The 19,436-nt window shown below is 42.5% G+C and overlaps 1 protein-coding gene across 17 annotated transcripts in view; it reads right to left on the bottom strand.

The window, feature by feature from the left end:
- Positions 1 to 1,823: 1,823 nt before the first annotated feature.
- The window catches only part of LOC143281160 (echinoderm microtubule-associated protein-like 2), a 128,086-nt gene continuing 110,473 nt past the window's right edge, over positions 1,824 to 19,436 (bottom strand). For all 17 annotated transcript variants that reach the window (XM_076586180.1, XM_076586179.1, XM_076586173.1 and 14 more), the window contains 8 exons: positions 18,390 to 18,515; positions 16,730 to 16,861; positions 15,664 to 15,820; positions 13,378 to 13,475; positions 10,719 to 10,806; positions 9,353 to 9,448; positions 6,232 to 6,362; positions 1,824 to 5,021 (listed from right to left, as the gene is read on the bottom strand). In XM_076586180.1, the coding sequence (XP_076442295.1) occupies positions 4,896 to 5,021; positions 6,232 to 6,362; positions 9,353 to 9,448; positions 10,719 to 10,806; positions 13,378 to 13,475; positions 15,664 to 15,820; positions 16,730 to 16,861; positions 18,390 to 18,515 (954 nt within the window). In that variant the 3' untranslated portion in view covers positions 1,824 to 4,895. The remainder of the gene's footprint in view (positions 5,022 to 6,231; positions 6,363 to 9,352; positions 9,449 to 10,718; positions 10,807 to 13,377; positions 13,476 to 15,663; positions 15,821 to 16,729; positions 16,862 to 18,389; positions 18,516 to 19,436) is intronic.

Raw genomic sequence — 19,436 nt, 5'->3', positions numbered from 1 at the left:
ACTCGGTTATTTATAGTTGAATTTCTTTTAAGTCACATAAGCATCTTCGTTGGTTTTCTATTTATTTATTTGTCCCTTTATTTATTTATTTATTTATTTCCCTTAATTTTAAACTTGAATCGCAAGTGAAAACCGCAACTTATACAGTGGAGATAACCCCTGCTAACTTTAAGTATTGGAATGCAGTGGTTGTTTCCCTTGTCATGCTATCGAATAATGGTATTAGTTATTTCAGGTGCTGTTTAGTGTAGATACAGGTTTGGATTAAAACACCAGTGCCCGAGTGTCAGCAACCGTGCCTGCAGGAACCGCAGAGTGCTGTTTGGTTGAGAGTGAAGGACCAGTTGTTGCTCTCTTACTTTGGCCTTTCACCCCTTTTCACAGTCTTGCATTCTATTGAACAGTGTTGCAGTTATTGCATTGTACTGTACTGGACCGCGCAGTATTCTACTCTACTGTACTTGTATTATGTTGTACTGTATAGTATTGCTCTGTCACAACAGATTTATCTGTGTGAATGTGTAAAATTCTGGCTGCTCTCCCCCGGGAGAGTGCATCACTGCACTAAGAGTGCCACCCTTATTATTTCTTTTTCTGCCTGCAAGTGGATTTGTTTACCTATCAGAATGGATTTTTCTATAGAATTTTGCCAACGAAAACCATTTTGTTGTGGGCTCTTTCAGTGCAGTGAGTGCATATTGCACAAAGAACCTGGGTTTATGGTCTCATCCCAATGACTAGTATCCAGACCATGACTCAATGTCTAGTAGAGGGGTGGAGTGGGGTGGGAATAGTGCAAAGTTTGGGATTCGGTCCTGTGTGTTAAGATTCTCTCGCTTCCTGAGCGGACCCAATAGCACCAGGCCGTCACACCAAAGTGTTGGGCATGTTGTCGATCCCGTCCTTTGGTCTTTCACTGGGTGCAGGCTGTCACCAAGAGACCTCCACAGTCCCCTGTCCTGTGTACCTGTATCTCTGGCTCCAGGTAATGCCCATCTTGGTGTCTGCCAGGTCTCTTCACCAGGTGTCTCTCGGTCAGCCTCTCTTTCTCCTCCCAGGGGGGTTCTATGTCAGGGCCTGCCTGGTGATGCTTTACAGTGGTTTTTGTTGTGCACCCCTTCTTCCGGTTTCACTTTCAACCGGCAGTTGTCCTGACCAGTTGCTGTCATGCCCCAGTAGTGGAGGTGCACACAGTGATGAGAAGGCATTGTGAAGAGTGTGTCTTTTTGCTGGTGAGATCTATTTCAATGAAAGAAAAGATGATCTTTTTTCATCAGTGTAGGAATTGTTGGAACAATATTGTGACCCATGTGAGTCCCTGTCCCATTTGAGTGTGTTCCACCAACCCCCACCCCCACCCCTCTCCCCATTGTTCAGTGGTTGTTCCACCCCCACCCCTCTCCCCATTGTTCAGTGCTTGTTCCACCACCCCCATCCCTCTCACCATTGTTCAGTAGGTGCTGTTGGCTCTTTCAGGGTTTACTGGGGGGAATAGAATTGATCATTCTGTCAAAGTTTTTATTAACACATCACCTTTTTTTTTTTTTTTTTTATTTGGCCCAAATTCTAAAAGTTAAAATGGAAATGAACATAAACTGATCGCGAAAAGACTATTGAAAATGAAATACTATCGATAGAATGAATAGTAATATATAAAATTTCTCCATGGGCAAAGGTCAGCTTATGTTACGTACATTTTAAATGTGTGCAAAGGTAAGCAATGAAAAATTAGACCCGACTTCTTTCAACCATATCTCTTAGACCCACACATACATATACGCACACCAACATCCACAGGTGAAAAACAAGACGAAAGCGCTGTGGACAGTGAAATGTAATAATAATTTATTATTTGTACACAACAATCATAGTAAAAATTTGATAAACCATTCAAAATGTATGCATGTAACTTGCTATAGTATTCAAATGATCCATGAATAAGGATGCACCAATTGCTGTATTTACCATTCATGTCTAAAATACAAATGATTTTATAGCACTACCACAATGAGAAAGGGAGTAGGAATCAGTACCGCTTAACATGCTGTTGGAGAAATCGGAGGGCAGTGAGCATGTTTTTCTGTGTGGGTGGGTGCGTGTGTGTGTGTGGGCGTGCGCAGAAGCATGTCAAAAATACCTGAGTACACATTGTCGTGTTTGTATCAAGGTATAATTATGTTTCCCTGCAAATATGCGTGCACACATGCTTTGCCTGTGATGTGTGTATCAAAAAGATTCAGGAATGGTCATTGACTTCAAAAGAAAGAGAACTGAGAACTAATAGGCATTACAAAGAAATCAAACTTCATCCTACAGCATGTCTCTGAAAGTGAGGCCAGCATCCCGCAAACTATCAGAGAAGGAAAAATTTTTTTCCACCAGCAGTGCACAAAAATAAGCTGAAAAAGAAAGTACATGCACACTCAAACCCGTTCACCTTCTCTCTCTCACTGAAAACTGCAAAAGAAAAAGCAGTATTATTGCTTAAAATATTCCAGCCCAGCTGAGATAAAAGCAGCACAGAAAGACCACAAGAAGGGGCCAGACTGGAACTAAGGGTGCTACACTAACAGTAGATTGTAGGCTTCAGTCAGCTGAACCTCTGGTATGACTGTGAAGGGATACAACAGAAGCGTAGAAGGGGACAGAGGAAAGTGAACGTGAATATATATGTATGTTGACCATTTCTATACACATAACAAAACCAAAAAAAAACACAGAGAAAACATCATCATCCAAGAGAAAGAGATCACGGTTGATAACACAGAGAATGTCACAGACCACCAGAAATCAGGTACCACAAAGCCAACACATCACGACACATCATCACAACATGAACCACATCATCAGCTATACAGCAAAGCACTGACAGCACAGGTGAACATGGCCATAGCAAAACCCACCCTCAAACACAGGCTGACCACAGTAAACCTTCAACACAAATGAAGCTTTAGAATCTTACAGTGCAGCCTTTAACACAACTAGTCTGTCTCAGCTACTGTCTGTCCACTGCTGGATCTTGCAGACACTGGCAGTATATCTGCCTGTTTACCTTTGCCTTTTTTGTTGTTGTTGTCATTGTTGTATTCAGTGCTGGTTATAAAGATATTCCAGATGCCTGTTAACTAACAATAAGCAATTTGATCAGATTTTCAATTAATCACCAACACCAAAAATGTTTCGATGCATTTATATACGCTGTTTTGTCTTCTATGAGAAAGCCTGTCGGATACTGACTGACTAATTTTACACTGAACTTACGCTTGGTCCAGGTTTTATCAATAACCAGAATCAATCCTAAAAGCTGTTGTACATTCCTTTTTTTTTTTTTATCTGTGGAAAACTGAAATAAGATAAGACATATCCATGATTTTCAGGCTGTTCAAAGTTCAGTTCTCCAAATAGTAAAGATCTGATGAATAATCTTCAGCTGAGGTATTTCTTTCCTGGAATAGGTTTTTTTTCCTGGAGGAGGAGAAGGTGGAAGGGAAAATTTCCTGTTATTCTTTTTTGGTTCTGAAAAGCTGTAAACAGTACCAGTGTATCACTCTTTCATGAGTAACACACTTCCTCATTCAACCTGACCCCACATTGTGCACAGGCACATCACTGCTATTCCACAGCAAGGAAATCTGACAACATGAGTATTTCACAACATAAGGTCTTTCACAATCAAAGAAAATGTCACAAAAAATCAAAGTTGCTTTCCAATCATTTCTGTATTTTAGCTTGAGAACATTTCTTTTTTGAAGGTTCCCTTTTCACACAAAAAATGGGCCTTTTCACATCATCTGATGGCAGTACGTTTAAAAAGAATCCAGTAAAAATGTACATATCTGGTCATCATGCATGCCAAGAAAAAAAACAGTAGTCTGTACAATATAGAACCACAACATCATCTTCACTAAGCTACACAAAGTTCACATCACGTCACAGACAGCCAGAGAAATAAAGTGTCCAAAATAAAAACCACCAGGATCAATCAAGTTGCCGTTTGTTGAAACTCAAATCATCACCCAAGTTAACAAGAGTTAAAAACCCAAAGAAATGAACTAACATCACATAATGCCATGCCCTTGCCCCATCTGTTGAAGATGACCATGCCCTGACCACTGTATCGTCAGCCCAGGTCATCATGACCCAGGAGGACCAGTTACCTAGACAGACAGACACCTGTCCAGTGTGAAGGACCAGTTTTGTGACTGACTGAGCACAACGCATCACCAACAGGTACGTGGGGAGGACACAGAGTGCGTGAGGGAGAGAGTGGTGTGTGGAGAAGACGGTGGGACATGCTGTGTACAGTTATTTTCTGATGTAGGGACCAGGTGCCTTTTACTGGTATGAAGAATTATTTTCCGTCTGAACAATGTAGGGGACAGAAGTTCATGGTGTGAATTATCTCCAGTCTCATAATATAGGGGGAGGAGATGTTCACCGTGTGAAGAATTATCTGCGCTGTGTGTGTGTACAGTGTTGGGGACCTGTTCACAAAATAAAGCACCTGTCCAAGTGTTCCCTCTTGGGGTAGGGGATAAAACAACCTGTACAAACCCAGGGTAGACAGTGAAACAGAATGCTTTTGAGCACTGATGGCAAGATCTCTTAGTCTAATTCTCTCTAAGTTAATGTATGTAGCAAAGATGGCAAGACCTCTTTCAAGTATTGAAAAAAATGACATGGAAGAAAAATGTATTACGCAAATTTATTAGAGTAAATGGAGAGGAGTGCCAAAGTCCTTTCTATCTCTCTCCTAAAGGTAGGGTAAAGAAAACGCTGAAAGAAAAAAGTTGACGTGTATGAAGCAGTAGGACCCCGACTCCTGTGACGGGCGTGAGGTGAGTGACGCAGCACTACACCCACCCACGCACGCAGTGTACTATGTGTCCAGCCCCTCACACCACCTGCCACTGCAGGATGGCCATGTCACGCCCCCCTGTCGACACCAGGCGCGAGTCATCAAACAGGAAGCTGACGTTGGTCACATGACTGCTGTGCCCTTTGTAGCTGTGGCAGGGAGACTGAAACATTCAAACACACACAGACGATGAGAGTTAGTTAGCATGTCATGACAGCTTCATCAACATTACAACACACTGTGTTATAGTGCGTTCTAAGTTATAGGACCAAAGAGGTCATTCTCTACCAGGAAACAGTTTGCTGCGAGGAGTCTGGTAGTCTTAATGTGCTGTTAGGCAAGTATGGGTTGAAGGAGCTGAGGCACTGAAAACAGTGGCAACTTTGTATTCAATTCAGGCTTGAACAGGCAACCAGTGAACGGTCCGCAGGAGGGCTGTAGCACAGCCTGACTTTTTAAGGACAAGTCAAGCTGCACTTTTCAGAAGATAGGAAGGGGTGAATTTTACTGATCTTTCAAAGCTGAAAGTGAAGAACTTTGCACAGATGGTTCAAATGAGATTTCATTAAAGGTGAGGGATGACTGCAGGTAAATGCCAAGATTGCAGACTTCACAAGAAAAAGGAATGTTGAAGTCAGAAAATGTAATATACAAGTTCTGTCTGTTCAAGTTTTGTTTTTAACCAGTTAATATGATTTCTGTTTCTTCAGCATTCAACCATTTGACTAAGGGGTATGTTTTCAGGCCTGGCCAGTTTCATAATATGAATAAGTCAGTGGGCTGAAAGAAATAACCAATTAATGTGCAAACATTGGGGGTGGGGGGAAGTGGGTTCAGCAGCCATGTCTAACAAGACTGTCACTGTGTGTGCAGGAGATCCAGGCAGCAGTGACATGGACAAGGGACAGCAGTTGTGCCCATTTCTCCACAGTGGATGGCTGGTGTAGAATGTCAGATCCAAACAAGGGACAGTTATGAGGACATACGGACAAGAGCTGTGAGGAATTTTACTCCCCATACCTGGCTCTGATGACAGTACTAGCTGGCATTGATGGTTTGCCTTGTAAGGAGAGTCAGTTTGAAAGGACCAAGCTACAACAGGGACACACTGTACTGTCAGTGAAACCCAATCAGTTTTATTTCTTCTCCATTGATCTACCAAGCCAAACTTCCTGGGGTGCAAAACAAACAAAACCTGAACTTTCCACACAATAAAATATTGAAATGTGAATTTTTTTTTTTTTCATTTCTCTCCACACATTCATTCCTGCCTCTTCATTTCTTTCTTCATCCTTAAAATGTAATCAAGTTGTGGTTTATTCACAGTTATTTTCCACTCCTTAGTGATACACACACACACAAATCAGACTTACCCTGGGCTGGCAGCAGGGGAACTGGTACAGGTTCACTTTTCCAAAGTCATCAGCCGTGGCCAGCAGTGACTGCTGGTGGTTACGGTTACAGCTGTTGACGTCAGTGCCATCCGCTCCCTCCGGCCAGATGCCTGAAACACAGCAACAATGACACACTGCAATCAAGACAAAAAAAGAAATGCTTTAAAATACCGAAATAGTTCTAAACCAATTGTCACCCCACTGAGCATTGGCCAAGGAAGAGAGAGAATCTGAGCACACTGGTTTGAATCCCATAGACACCAGTATTTCCTCCCCCTCCACTACACCTTGAGTGGTAGTCTAGACGCTAGTCATTCGGACAATAAACCAAGGTCCCTTGTTCAGCGTGCACTTAACATGAAAGGGTTGTCCCTAGCAAAGTTCTGTAGGCAAAAAAAAAAAAAATTAATGGTACTCAGTGTAGCAACGTGCTCAGCCTGAATTTCACACAGAGAAATCTGTTGTGACAAAAATAATACAATATGTACTTCTGTATTTTAAAACATTTCATTTTTCTGTGTTGTACAAAGACATGCAGGTTCAAAAGTGAGCCTCACATACTTGTGCCCCACTGCATGGCCCTACCCATCAACAAATAAAAGACAAGAGACGCAAGGCCTTCAAGGCTCACTTGTGATACACTTTCAAAACATTTTTTAAAATCTAACCGTTAAAATGTGTTCTGCATTTGTTATTATAAAGCTTCGGGTTAAAAGAAAAAAGGAAAAAAAGTCCTAACGGCAGATTCCAACCCTGTGTGTTCGGATGAGAAGAAACTGTCTTATCCATTACACTATCGTGGCTCCTTAACTGACGTTCAAAAATATAATATTTAAACATGCTTTTTTTTTAAAGGGCGCTAAATCGATTGCGATATTCGCAGTGAGAACCCTGTTCAAATCATATTATTCTGGTGTAACTTGGGCATTCAAAAAAATCTTTAAGGGCAATTAAAAATTCTTTTTATGTCCGCGGTAAAGGAGACGTGGCTATCGCGGCAATCACACTGCAACATTTAGCCGTTTTCTCTAGATCTAGAAAGATGTACAAGTTTAGTTACACCCGGTTGACACGGTTGATTCAATTTCTCTTTTATGTTCATTCTAGTTTTAAAGTTGATATTAGTTTAACAAAATACTCAATTTTCATAACATGTAGAGCCAAATAGTACTTCTAAACGTTGTATGAAGTGAAAAGGACTTATTTTGAGAAAAGTCAAGACAGGAAATTTTTGTGTTTCATCAATTCAAGGGTAGTAACTCTCATGGTTTATTATTTTTAACTGTGAATTCCGACTGATTCTATGGATATCTTTATGGCAGTTTGGGGCATAATCCACTAAGTGATGAGGCGTTCACAAATCTTTCTCTGAATAAATATTTAACGTTCACAAATCTTTCTCTGAATAAATATTTAACGGTCTCCTTCTCCAACTTTCCATCACATGTTATCGTGTATTGTCCACTGAATATTGGATTGAACGGGCAGGTCAACAACTTGAAACAAAATGGCGTCGTTCGCAAAGAATATGAGCACGCGCTTTGAATATCTATAAATATGTGTACACAATCGATTTTTGCCCATGACCTTCAGGGCTCAGCCAATAGATCTATAAAGTCCACTCATCGTATTGATTTTACTATTTTCCGAAAAAGACCACTTGGGCGAATGAACATAGTGAAAGCCCCGTACACTGAGAGTAAAACACACAAGCTTTTTATGTATTGAGTATAATTTCAAAATGTAATGTTTAAAATGAGAAAGATCAGTTTAAAGCAAATTAAGTCCCCTAGCATTAATTACAGATTAATTTCCTTTTTTTTTTTTTTACTATCTGCACCAAAATGTTTGCAAAATAAATATAACTTCCATGCTTAGCAAAAGAAGTTCCTGTTTGAACAAAAATGATAAAAATAACTGCTCTTGTTGTTGTGTCAGAATATAATATATAAATATAACAGTAAATGCAGCTTGCATATAATTTGGCTTCTTTTTTTGTGCCCATTCCAGAGGTGCAATATTGTTTTAAACAAGATGACCGGAAAAACTGAATTTTTCCTATTTTTATGCCTAATTTGGTGTCAACTGACAAAGAATTTACAGAGAAAATGGCAATGTTAAAGTTTACCACGGACACACACACACACACACACACAGACAACCGAACACCAGTTTAAAACATAGACTCACTCTGTTTACACAAGTGAGTCAAAAACAGAAATCTATTTCATCAGACAACAGCATATCAGCTTCCAATAGGTTATTTGAAAATGTTGGCCATAATCACAATATCAGGTCTTTTGGAAAGTGTCAGCCTCCTATATTAACCATTCATGTCATATTGTGACCTTCACTACTGACCCTAAGATCTTTAAATGAAATCTTGCTGCCAATACAGTTTGTTCCAACACCAAGTTTGATGAAAAATGAATTATGACACAGAAACTTTTTTGATTCTGCGGGGAAAAAATACCATAACATTGCTTACCATATCGTGTGGATGGTTCAGTACAGTTTAGTTCAGCTCAGTTACTCAAGGAGGTGTCACTGTGTTTGGACAATTCCATAGATACTACACCACATCTGCTGCCAACACATACCTGATGTGCAAGGTCACCATTCTGAATAATTAGCCGAGTGGAAAGGAGATCCTTGTACAAAACATGCAGGCCTCATTTTCTCCATCCAGTGAAGGGCAACAGACCTACAAACCAGACTGATTTATAACCTGAGCAACAGTTCCCATCCCCCAGACACCACCATTATGGACTGAAGGACTTGTCGTCACTAACACTCCACAGGATCAGAAAATGAACCTGGGAATGAAGCACCCTGCACAGACAGGCCCTGAAGAACCACACCCCCCACCAAGCAGGAGGACATTTCAAGTCTTGAACTGTATTGATGCACACAAGACAGTCACTGAACACAGCCTGTGTGTTCGACTATACAATAAAACAAAGCAACATGACAATCTGTTGATGGCCATACTGATTGACTTGAGGCAATCTCCACTCCAGGAACTCTGGGCTACCTAGCTGCACCGAACGATACCTTGCTGCATGGAAACGTCAGTTACCATGGACACAACAGGACGTACCTGCAGCACTGAAGCCCAGGGTGCAGGACTGGGAGGCCCACTGGATGTCCCTCACTGCACTGGGCGAGGTCAGCTGTTTGCAGGTGCTCGCCGTCCCTGGGAACATCAGTCATACACCATCACACACACCATCATGCACACACACAGCTGTCATCAGTTCACCAGTCACACTGTACACACATTACCCACAACAAAGGCATAACGTGACAACAGATACCTTTTTAACCATTTTTATCATCCTACACACCGTATACTGCTTTACATTACACAACACACAGAGTCCACTTTTACAAGACACTCATGGATACTCATCCTCAACATGAAACACACTGTAAATCTATTCACATTGCACAGTATGGATATTCAATTAACAAAACACACAACTCGTGACTGTTCTTAAAATCCTATAATAAAAAAAATGCTCATCATAACATTACAAACAAAGGATTCCAATTGTAACAATATACACACCAGAACAGTACAATGGTCATTTGTAACAGTACACATGACAAATTTTTAACACTATGAATACCAATTTTCCATTTTAAACATGACAAGCTGGATACAGTGTCACATGTCACATGTATTATATCAAATTTAAAGATCCACAACAATATACACGGGTTCACTCTCAAAATGTGTCCTATAATGCATACAAAGGATGTCCTTCAACACTGCACACAAAAGATATCCATTCTTGATATTACACACACTAGATGTCAATCCACAACTTAAGTACATGACAGGTCCGAACACAGTCCACACTGGTCATCCAGTCAGAGCAGTCATCAGTCACTGGTGTGTTGTTCAAACATGTTACAGCAGGGCAGGCACTGGACACCATGCCACACCACAATGACTGAACAGTGAAATGACCCTTCACTGACACACCACAAGCTGCGCTCAATATCTTCTGCTTTGTTGCGATGTGTCATCAATGTTTTTTTCTTCCCTTGCACTAGTCTTCATCCACTTGCACTATTTTACATCAACTTTCCAACTGATTCATTTTATATGCAACAGATATCATTTTTCCCCAATCTCTCTCCATGCTATCTGTCACAATGGCTGAGCTTTGTACTGTAATATACAGCACTGAATACAATGGTAATGACACTGAACTGCATGAGCTGCTCATCTGCCAATACAGAGTCAGTGAGGGTTCTGGGTTCAAATCCCGCTCTCACCCTTTCTGCAAAGTTGGACTGGAAAATCAAACTGAATGTGTCTAGTCCTTCAGATGAGATGATGAACTGAGGTCCCATGTTTCCCTTGCACTTGGCGCACTGAAAAAGAACCCACAGCAACCAGAGTGTTGTCTTGTGTGTGTGTGAGAGACAGAGGGGAGGGGAGGGTGAAGACTCACAGTAGAGAAGCTCGTAGTCTCCAGAGTTAGAGGCGATGAACTGAGAGTCCTGGGACCAGTCCAGGTGTGTGATGAAGCTGGAGTGACCCTGAAACACCATCACCTCACCTGTCCTAATGTCTCAACGTCACCACACCATCACCTCACCTGTCCTAATGTCTCAACGTCACCACACCATCACCTCACCTGTCCTAATGTCTCAACGTCACCACACCATCACCTCACCTGTCATAATGTCTCAACGTCACCACACCATCACCTCACACTGTCATGTCTCAACGTCACCACACCATCACCTCACACTGTCATGTCTCAACGTCACCACACCATCACCTCACCTGTCATAATGTCTCGACGTCACCACACCATCACCTCACCTGTCACAATGTCTCGACGTCACAATGTCTCGACGTCACCACACCATCACCTCACCTGTCACAATGTCTCAACGTCACCACACCATCACCTCACCTGTCACAATGTCTCAACGTCACCACACCATCACCTCACCTGTCATAATGTCTCAACGTCACCACACCATCACCTCACACTGTCATGTCTCAACGTCACCACACCATCACCTCACCTGTCATAATGTCTCAACATCACCACACCATCACCTCACCTGTCATAATGTCTCAATGTCACCACACCATCACCTCACCTGTCATAATGTCTCAATGTCACCACACCATCACCTCACCTGTCATAATGTCTCGACGTCACCAAACCATCACCTGTCATAATGTCTCGACGTCACCACACCATCACCTGTCATAATGTCTCAACGTCACCACACCATCACCTGTCATAATGTCTCAACGTCACCACACCATCACCTCACCTGTCATAATGTCTCAACGTCACCACACCAGTCATAATGTCTCAACGTCACCACACCATCACCTCACCTGTCATAATGTCCAACGTCACCACACCATCACCTCACCTGTCATAATGTCTCAATGTCACCACACCATCACCTGTCATAATGTCTCAACGTCACCACACCATCACCTGTCATAATGTCTCAACGTCACCACACCATCACCTCACCTGTCATAATGTCTCAACGTCACCACACCATCACCTCACCTGTCATAATGTCTCAATGTCACCACACCATCACCTGTCATAATGTCTCAACGTCACCACACCATCACCTGTCATAATGTCTCAACGTCACCACACCATCACCTCACCTGTCATAATGTCTCAACGTCACCACACCATCACCTGTCATAATGTCTCAACGTCACCACACCATCACCTCACCTGTCATAATGTCTCAATGTCACCACACCATCACCTCACCTGTCATAATGTCTCAATGTCACCACACCATCACCTCACCTGTCATAATGTCACAACGTCACCTGTCATGTCTCAATGTCACCACACCATCACCTCACCTGTCACAATGTCTCAACGTCACCACACCATCACCTCACCTGTCATAATGTCTCAACGTCACCACACCATCACCTCACCTGTCATAATGTCTTGACGTCACCACATCATCACCTCACCTGCCATAATGTCTCAATGTCACCACACCATCACTGTACACTGTCATAATGTCTCAACGTCACCACACCATCACCTCACCTGTCATAATGTCTCAACGTCACCACACCATCGCCTCACCTGTCATAATGTCTCAACGTCACCACACCATCACCTGTCATAATGTCTCAACATCACCACACCATCACCTGTCATAATGTCTCAACGTCACCACACCATCGCCTCACCTGTCATAATGTCTCAACGTCACCACACCATCACCTGTCATAATGTCTCAACATCACCACACTATCACCTGTCATAATGTCTCAACGTCACCACACCATCACCTCACCTGTCATCACATCTCTCATCATCAACACTACACTGCACCATCATTCATCATTGATCATTTCCCCAGTCACAGTGATTTTAAAACCAGCCTTTTGGGGGTAACTGTAGCATAACGATAATCATGTTATCATTGTTCATCGCAGCAGGACAAATTATTATTAATATCTGTGTGGTTGCACTCTCTTTCCCCTTTACTCCTTGGTGATTGTATGTGTTCGTTTTGTCTTCAACTGTTTGACTGATTTCATGTATTGATTCATTCCTCAGCTGCATGATAAAGCATTTTATGTAGTTTAATACATTCTGCAAAAAAAAACAAAAAACGTGTTAAACAATTTTGAACTACTAATGGTCCATTTCTACATTTTAACAGCATTAAGTGTTGTATTCATGTTCATTTTTTAAAATATGTTCTCCTCAAACACCATACCAAATGATATGAAAGAATGTATTTGTGAGTGTGTGAGCATGCTGTGTGTGCAGGCCTGTGCTTTGTGTGTGTGTGACTGCATGTGCATGCCTGCAGTCATGTGGAAAATCATGTGCATCAGTCTGTCAGCAAGAAATCAATATTGAGATTGATCTGTCAATACTGGCAGACTGACATGACTGCTACACACACAGTGAATCACATGATCTTCCTCTGCATATCAACAGCATTTTGTCATCCGCTCCTTACAGACTGACCCGTACTTCCCACGCCTTTCCCACACCCCTCTCCCCTCTGCCTATCAAATGATCCCTACTTCCCCCCACCCCACTCTCTCCACACCCCTCCATTCCCAGTCCCTCCACTCACAGAGCATCGGCCCACACGGCTGTACTTGCGTCCCCCGTCACTGACTTGGTAGACGTAGATGTAGTTGTCTCTGGAGCCCAGCGCTATGTAGTTTCCATCTGTACACCACACCACAGAAATAAATACCCACATATGTTATTTCTGGAGCCCAATGCTATGTAGTTTCCATCTGTATACCACACAGCAAGGTAGCAGAATGGTTAAGACACTCATCTTCCAATACAGAGTCCATGCAGGTCTGGGTTCGAATCCCACTCTTACCCTTTCTCCCAAGTTTGACCGGAAAATCAAACTGAGTATCTAATCATTCGGATTAGATGATAAACCAAGGTCCCATGTGCAGCACACACTTGGCACACTGAAAAAGAACCCATGGCAATGAGAGTGTTGTCCTCTGGCAAAATCCTGAAGAAGAAATCCACTCTGATAGATATATATATATAGATAGATATAGATATATACCGTAAAGTTCGGTCTATAAGCCGCGACTTTTTACCCCAGCTTCAACCTCTGCGGCTTGTACAATGATGCGGCTTATTTGAGGATTTTAACGATCCCGGGAGTGTCACGTTCTCGTCTATTCTTAGCTGCCATTCAACTCACCAAAATCATGATTTCTGTCCATGAATTTTTGGATGAGCTTCAGGATAGTGTGCTAACTGTTCACGTTTTATAAATCAAATCCGCACACATTAAAGCCTTCAGATCAACATTCAGTTCTACTCTGCTCAAGCGTACACCCTCATCGTGCCGAAAACGCAACGTTATGCCTATGATGCAGCCTTCAAATTGAAGGCGATCGACCTAGCAGACGACAGTGCAAGCGACGAACCAGCAGCAACCTCCACCTTCATGAAGTGAAAGCGAGGCTGAAGTCAGTGACAAGATGGCGGAGGAAGCTGTGCTGGTTCTCTTCAACTTGGACACTGAAGACGAAGATTTTAGTGGATTCAGTGATCAGGATGACGTTGAATAAATGTGACTATCCCTAAATTATGGTTCTTATTTTCGTTGTGTTTGTTTATTATTTTTTTGTGGCACTAGCAGTATTTTCGTTTGCTTTTCTTTGTGTTGTTTCCGGCTCGTTTATTTCATAACCGACAGTATCGACAGCTTTTCTGTAGTATCAGTATGTGTTCGGGTACCAGAAGTGCGGCTTATAAGCCGGTGCGGCTTATGTATGTATAAAGTTCAATTTTTTCCAAAATATAGTGGGTGTGGCTTATATACCAGTGCACTCAATAGACCGAACTTTACAGTATGTGTGTGCACTCAGTGCCTGACTAAGTGTGTTGGGTTATGCTGCTGGTCAGGCATCTGACTAGCAGATATGGTGTAGTGTATATGGATTTGTCTCAACACAATGACGCATCCTTGAGAAACTGAAACTGTACACCACACCACCATGTACAGCTGTCAAACTGTACTCATCATACTGCACAATCATAATGTGTTTTAGGTCACAAATAAATCACAGATTTTGGAAATGATGATATTAACAAAACAGATGAAATATTCAATCTAATCATTCTTTTAGCAAAATACTTTAGTCTACAGTTTAGTTCAGTTACGTTCAGTTACTCAAGGAGGTGTCATTGCATTCGGACTGCACCACATCTGCTAAGCAGCAGCGTAACCCAATGCGCTTAGGCCTTGAGGGAAAATGAATAAGTATATCTATGTGAAAGTATACTATAACTGTATTTGGTGTACCATACCTTATTATATTACTATTTAGAGGGAATGTGTTGATACATACGACATCCCTAGTGGGTTTTTTTTTTTAATCAGCTGGTTTAAATTCTTTTCCATTGTGTTGCTTGGCAGACATCAGTTAAGCAAAGTGTCCACAATTCTATGCTGATATTTTGTGCTTATCATTTGCTATAACATGCAAATTACTTTATTATCTCAACAAGAGAAATTCATTTGAGGTGCAAAACACTCAATACAAAAAAATCACAGTCATTCAACATGTATACATAAAAAGACATAAAATGCCAACCTGGGGCAAAGCATGCATACAATCAATCACCACAGGAAACAACAACAACAGAAAGTCTTAAAAGGTAACTGAGTAAATTATACAAACATCATTACAGCCATACACATGCAATAATAATCAACATTGCACCGCTAACAACATCTGATGACAATGTTTTCACTTTGACCGAAAAAAAAAAACTGAATCAAATACATAATACTGACACCCCCCACCCCCAACCACCCCACCACCATACACACACACACACACACCACCCCACAAGGGCCAACAGGTGGCCTTACCCGGGGAGTATGCGATGCACTCTATCTGCTCATTGCCGTCGGTGTGGACAGAGATGATCTCATGTGTGGCCAGGTCCAGCACCACCCACCTGGCTGTCATCGTTCCTATGGCAACCAGGTGGCCGTCAGGGTGGAAACAGCTGCTGTGAGCCCCATCCTGCACACACACCACACACATGTACATCATGCAGGTACACACACCACACACATGTACATCATGCAGGTACACACACCACACACATGTACATCATGCAGGTACACACACCACACACACATGTACATCATGCAGGTACACACACCACACACATGTACATCATGCAGGTACACACACCACACACACATGTACATCATGCAGGTACACACACCACACACACACACCACACCACACACACACACCACACCAACACACACACACACCACACTAAACATCACACCCACACCACACCAAACATCACACCACACACATGTACTGCAGAAGTGACGAGATGGAGAGGTTGGAGACTTGGTTGTCTCCATGTGATAATGACAAGTGAACCTCATCTGTTGTCCTTTCAAAAGATGGCTGTTCGGGCTTTTTCCCCTTCCCCCAAAAAACATGTCATTCACTGCCAAAACTCACTCTCATACAAAAATCAGGAAATGACAATTCCAGTTTTCCTATTATATCTGATTTTGACCACTGTGTACATGATTATGAAACAGGTTGAATGTATTTTGAGGATACTGATGACATTTGCTTTTTGTGTTTGTCACATCTCCCTGCCTGTATTTCTTTCCTCCCTTTTCTGTCCTAAAAGCCACTTCCTTGATCACTTTGGGAAACATTACTGTAGTACCATTACTTGTTTAACCATCCTTCGATAGATTTATCTGAACTATCCACCGATGCGTTTTGCTATTTGTTGAGGATTTTTGTTTTGTTTTTTCATGTTTCCAGCCAAGAGAACAATCAACTTTTTTAACTTCTCCAGCAGACAGACCGACAGACAGTCCAACTGACCAACCAACCAACCGACAGACAGACAGACCATCAGAAAGACAGACAGACGGACAGACAGGGCCTCACGTTGAGCTCCTTGCTCCAGACGACAGAGCGTGACTGGCTGTCCCACAGGTAGACGTTGCGGTCAGACCCACACGTCAGGAACTGGTGTTGGGAGGGGTGGCTGGCCAGGCCCCACAGCTCATCCGTGTGGCCCTGAAACACACACACACACACACACACACACAGTACACATTTCTGCATTTGTTGTGTCTACAACAAGCCTGTGATTGCACACATTTATTTCCATGTGGATTAATAAAGCGTCTGATTTTGAACTGAATTTAATTTGGTGCGCATCCACATCAATTCAGCGACACATGACAAGGTACATGTTATCATGGGAAATAGTCCTGTGATCTGCACTGGTTACAGGTTTCTATGTTTCTGTACCAGGGGGACTGGACAGGACAGGACAGGACACAGTACCTTCCAGTCTCTTGTTCAACTTCCCCATTACAGTCTGCAAATGAGTTTTTCTCCCCTGACTCACTGAGGTGAAATGTGATGTGTGGCTTCTGCACCCATCTGTCAGCTTACTGATTCCTCACTGACATACCCCACACAGCACTGTCAGCAAGCAGGCTGCAGAAAAAACATTTCAATTGCATAAAAGGCTGGCAGAGACAGAGCAACTAGACACAACCTACTTATTTCAGTGAACAGTGGCCAATGTGAATATGTGATCAGTTCCAGCAGAAATCGGTGTTTGGCTGGCTAGTAGACAGCAGACTGATGGTGTGATGTCTTATTATGATATGGATACTTATTTAGCGCCTATTCTTGATCAGAGACCAAGCTATAACTGCTTTACAGTCATTTGCACAACAGGCTGCCTTCCTGGGTAGAGCAGACTGACAACTGCCACTGGGCACTCATCATTCATTTCCTATGTCATTCAATCAGGTTTCAGTCAAGCACACATACACACTCATACTGACATGTAACATTTTATGTCTATGACTGTTTTGTTTATTTAACCTGCCATGCAGGCACCCATACTGTTTTCAGGGGGCATGCATGCTGGATATTTTCTTTCAATTACCCACTGAACACCCACATGGATTACAGGATCTTTAATGTGCTCATTGGATCTTGTGTACACACATGTAGAGGGTCCATACACACATGTAGAGGGTCCAGACAGGGCAAACCAACAGGGCTAGTGTGCATCACTTTGACATGGTACAGTGCCTGACAGCCAACAGGGCGTGTCACAGCAACCTGGAAACCTTGACTTGGTCATGGACCACTTCCCTCAATGACCTGAACTTCAGCCATACTCAGCACCTGTCACACATCATGAAAAAAAAGCTATTGTCTCCCTTCCACTGGATGGCCAAGGAACTGATTCCAGCTGAGCAGTTCTGACCCCTGCCCACCACCATCAGTCCACCAGACTGCATGGTGCAATCACATCACAGTGTCACTGTGTGCCGAGACTGATCAGTCTGTGCTTCCTTCAGTTAACAAGTGTATGGACAGGGTTTACAGGGGTCGCAGTGACTGATGTGTGCACCACTGAAAAGTCTAAGGCCTGGGTCTAGTGACTGCTTCAGTCCATGTCTTCACCTTAGAACAAAGTAAAAAGAAAAAGAAACCAAATCCCCCAAAATGTCAACAGGGAAATCCGTATGACACAGACATACTCCCAGCCATGGGTTGACCCGGGCGAGGGTGTTACCTGCATGATGGGAGCGAACTCCAGGTCCAGAGAGCCCTGCAGGATGCAGTTCTTGGTGGTGCCGATCAGCACCAGTCCCCCCTTGCCCTGGTTCAGCGTCCGCACCGGGCCATACGCCTCCCCCACCTGGACACACCTCACAGTCAGCTGATGGCTTCACTGTATTACAATACAGCACTGTCACTGTGAACACTGCTCACTCGGTTTACACACATGAAATACCCAAACATTCTTCTAAAACTACCACTGATTCTCAAGAGAATTCAAAGCAAGATTCTAGAGGAAAGTGTTTTTCGTTTGCACAGTGAAAAAATGTCAGCAATTAAACCTGATTTTTTATCTTTTCTTTTTTTTTTTTTTTTTTTAATTTTTTGGCATGCATCCATTGTCACATCCATGTGTTATATACTGTGACCTCTATATTGCTGTGTTGTTTCTGCACAGACCTGTGGTGATGTGTCAGAAGAACCACTGTCATATCTACATGTTAAAAACTGTGACCACTGTATACTATGTTACTTCTACACACACCTGTGGTGATGTGTTCAGAGGAACCACTGTCATATCAATGTAATAAAGTGTGACCACTGTATGCTGTGTTTCTACACACACCTGGGGTGATGTGTTCAGAGGAACCACTGTCATATCCATGTGTTATAAACTGACCACTACATGCTGTGTTGTTTCTACACACATCTGTGGTAATGTGTTCAGAGGAACCACTGTCATATCTATGTGTTATAAACTGTGACCACTGTATGCTGTGTTGTTTCTACACACTTGTAGTCATGTGTTCAGAGAGAACAAGAGGAAATAGCAGTGATTTAACAACTGTCACAACTCATCCACTGATCATATCTTCTGGGATTTCATCCATTTCTGCAAAAAATACTGCCTGTCAACTTCACATACACATACATTTTGTAGTTCATGAGCAAACACACACAGTTTAAAGTTCTAGTTCAGGAGCAGTACACACACGTTCAAAGTTTCACCCCCTCCCCCCCTCCCATTCCCTACTTGTTGCCACAACACCACCATCACCAT

This window comes from Babylonia areolata, chromosome 4 (assembly GCF_041734735.1).
Source record: "Babylonia areolata isolate BAREFJ2019XMU chromosome 4, ASM4173473v1, whole genome shotgun sequence".
Classification (NCBI taxonomy): domain Eukaryota; kingdom Metazoa; phylum Mollusca; class Gastropoda; order Neogastropoda; family Buccinidae; genus Babylonia; species Babylonia areolata.
This window is presented reverse-complemented; position numbering and strand designations above follow the sequence as displayed.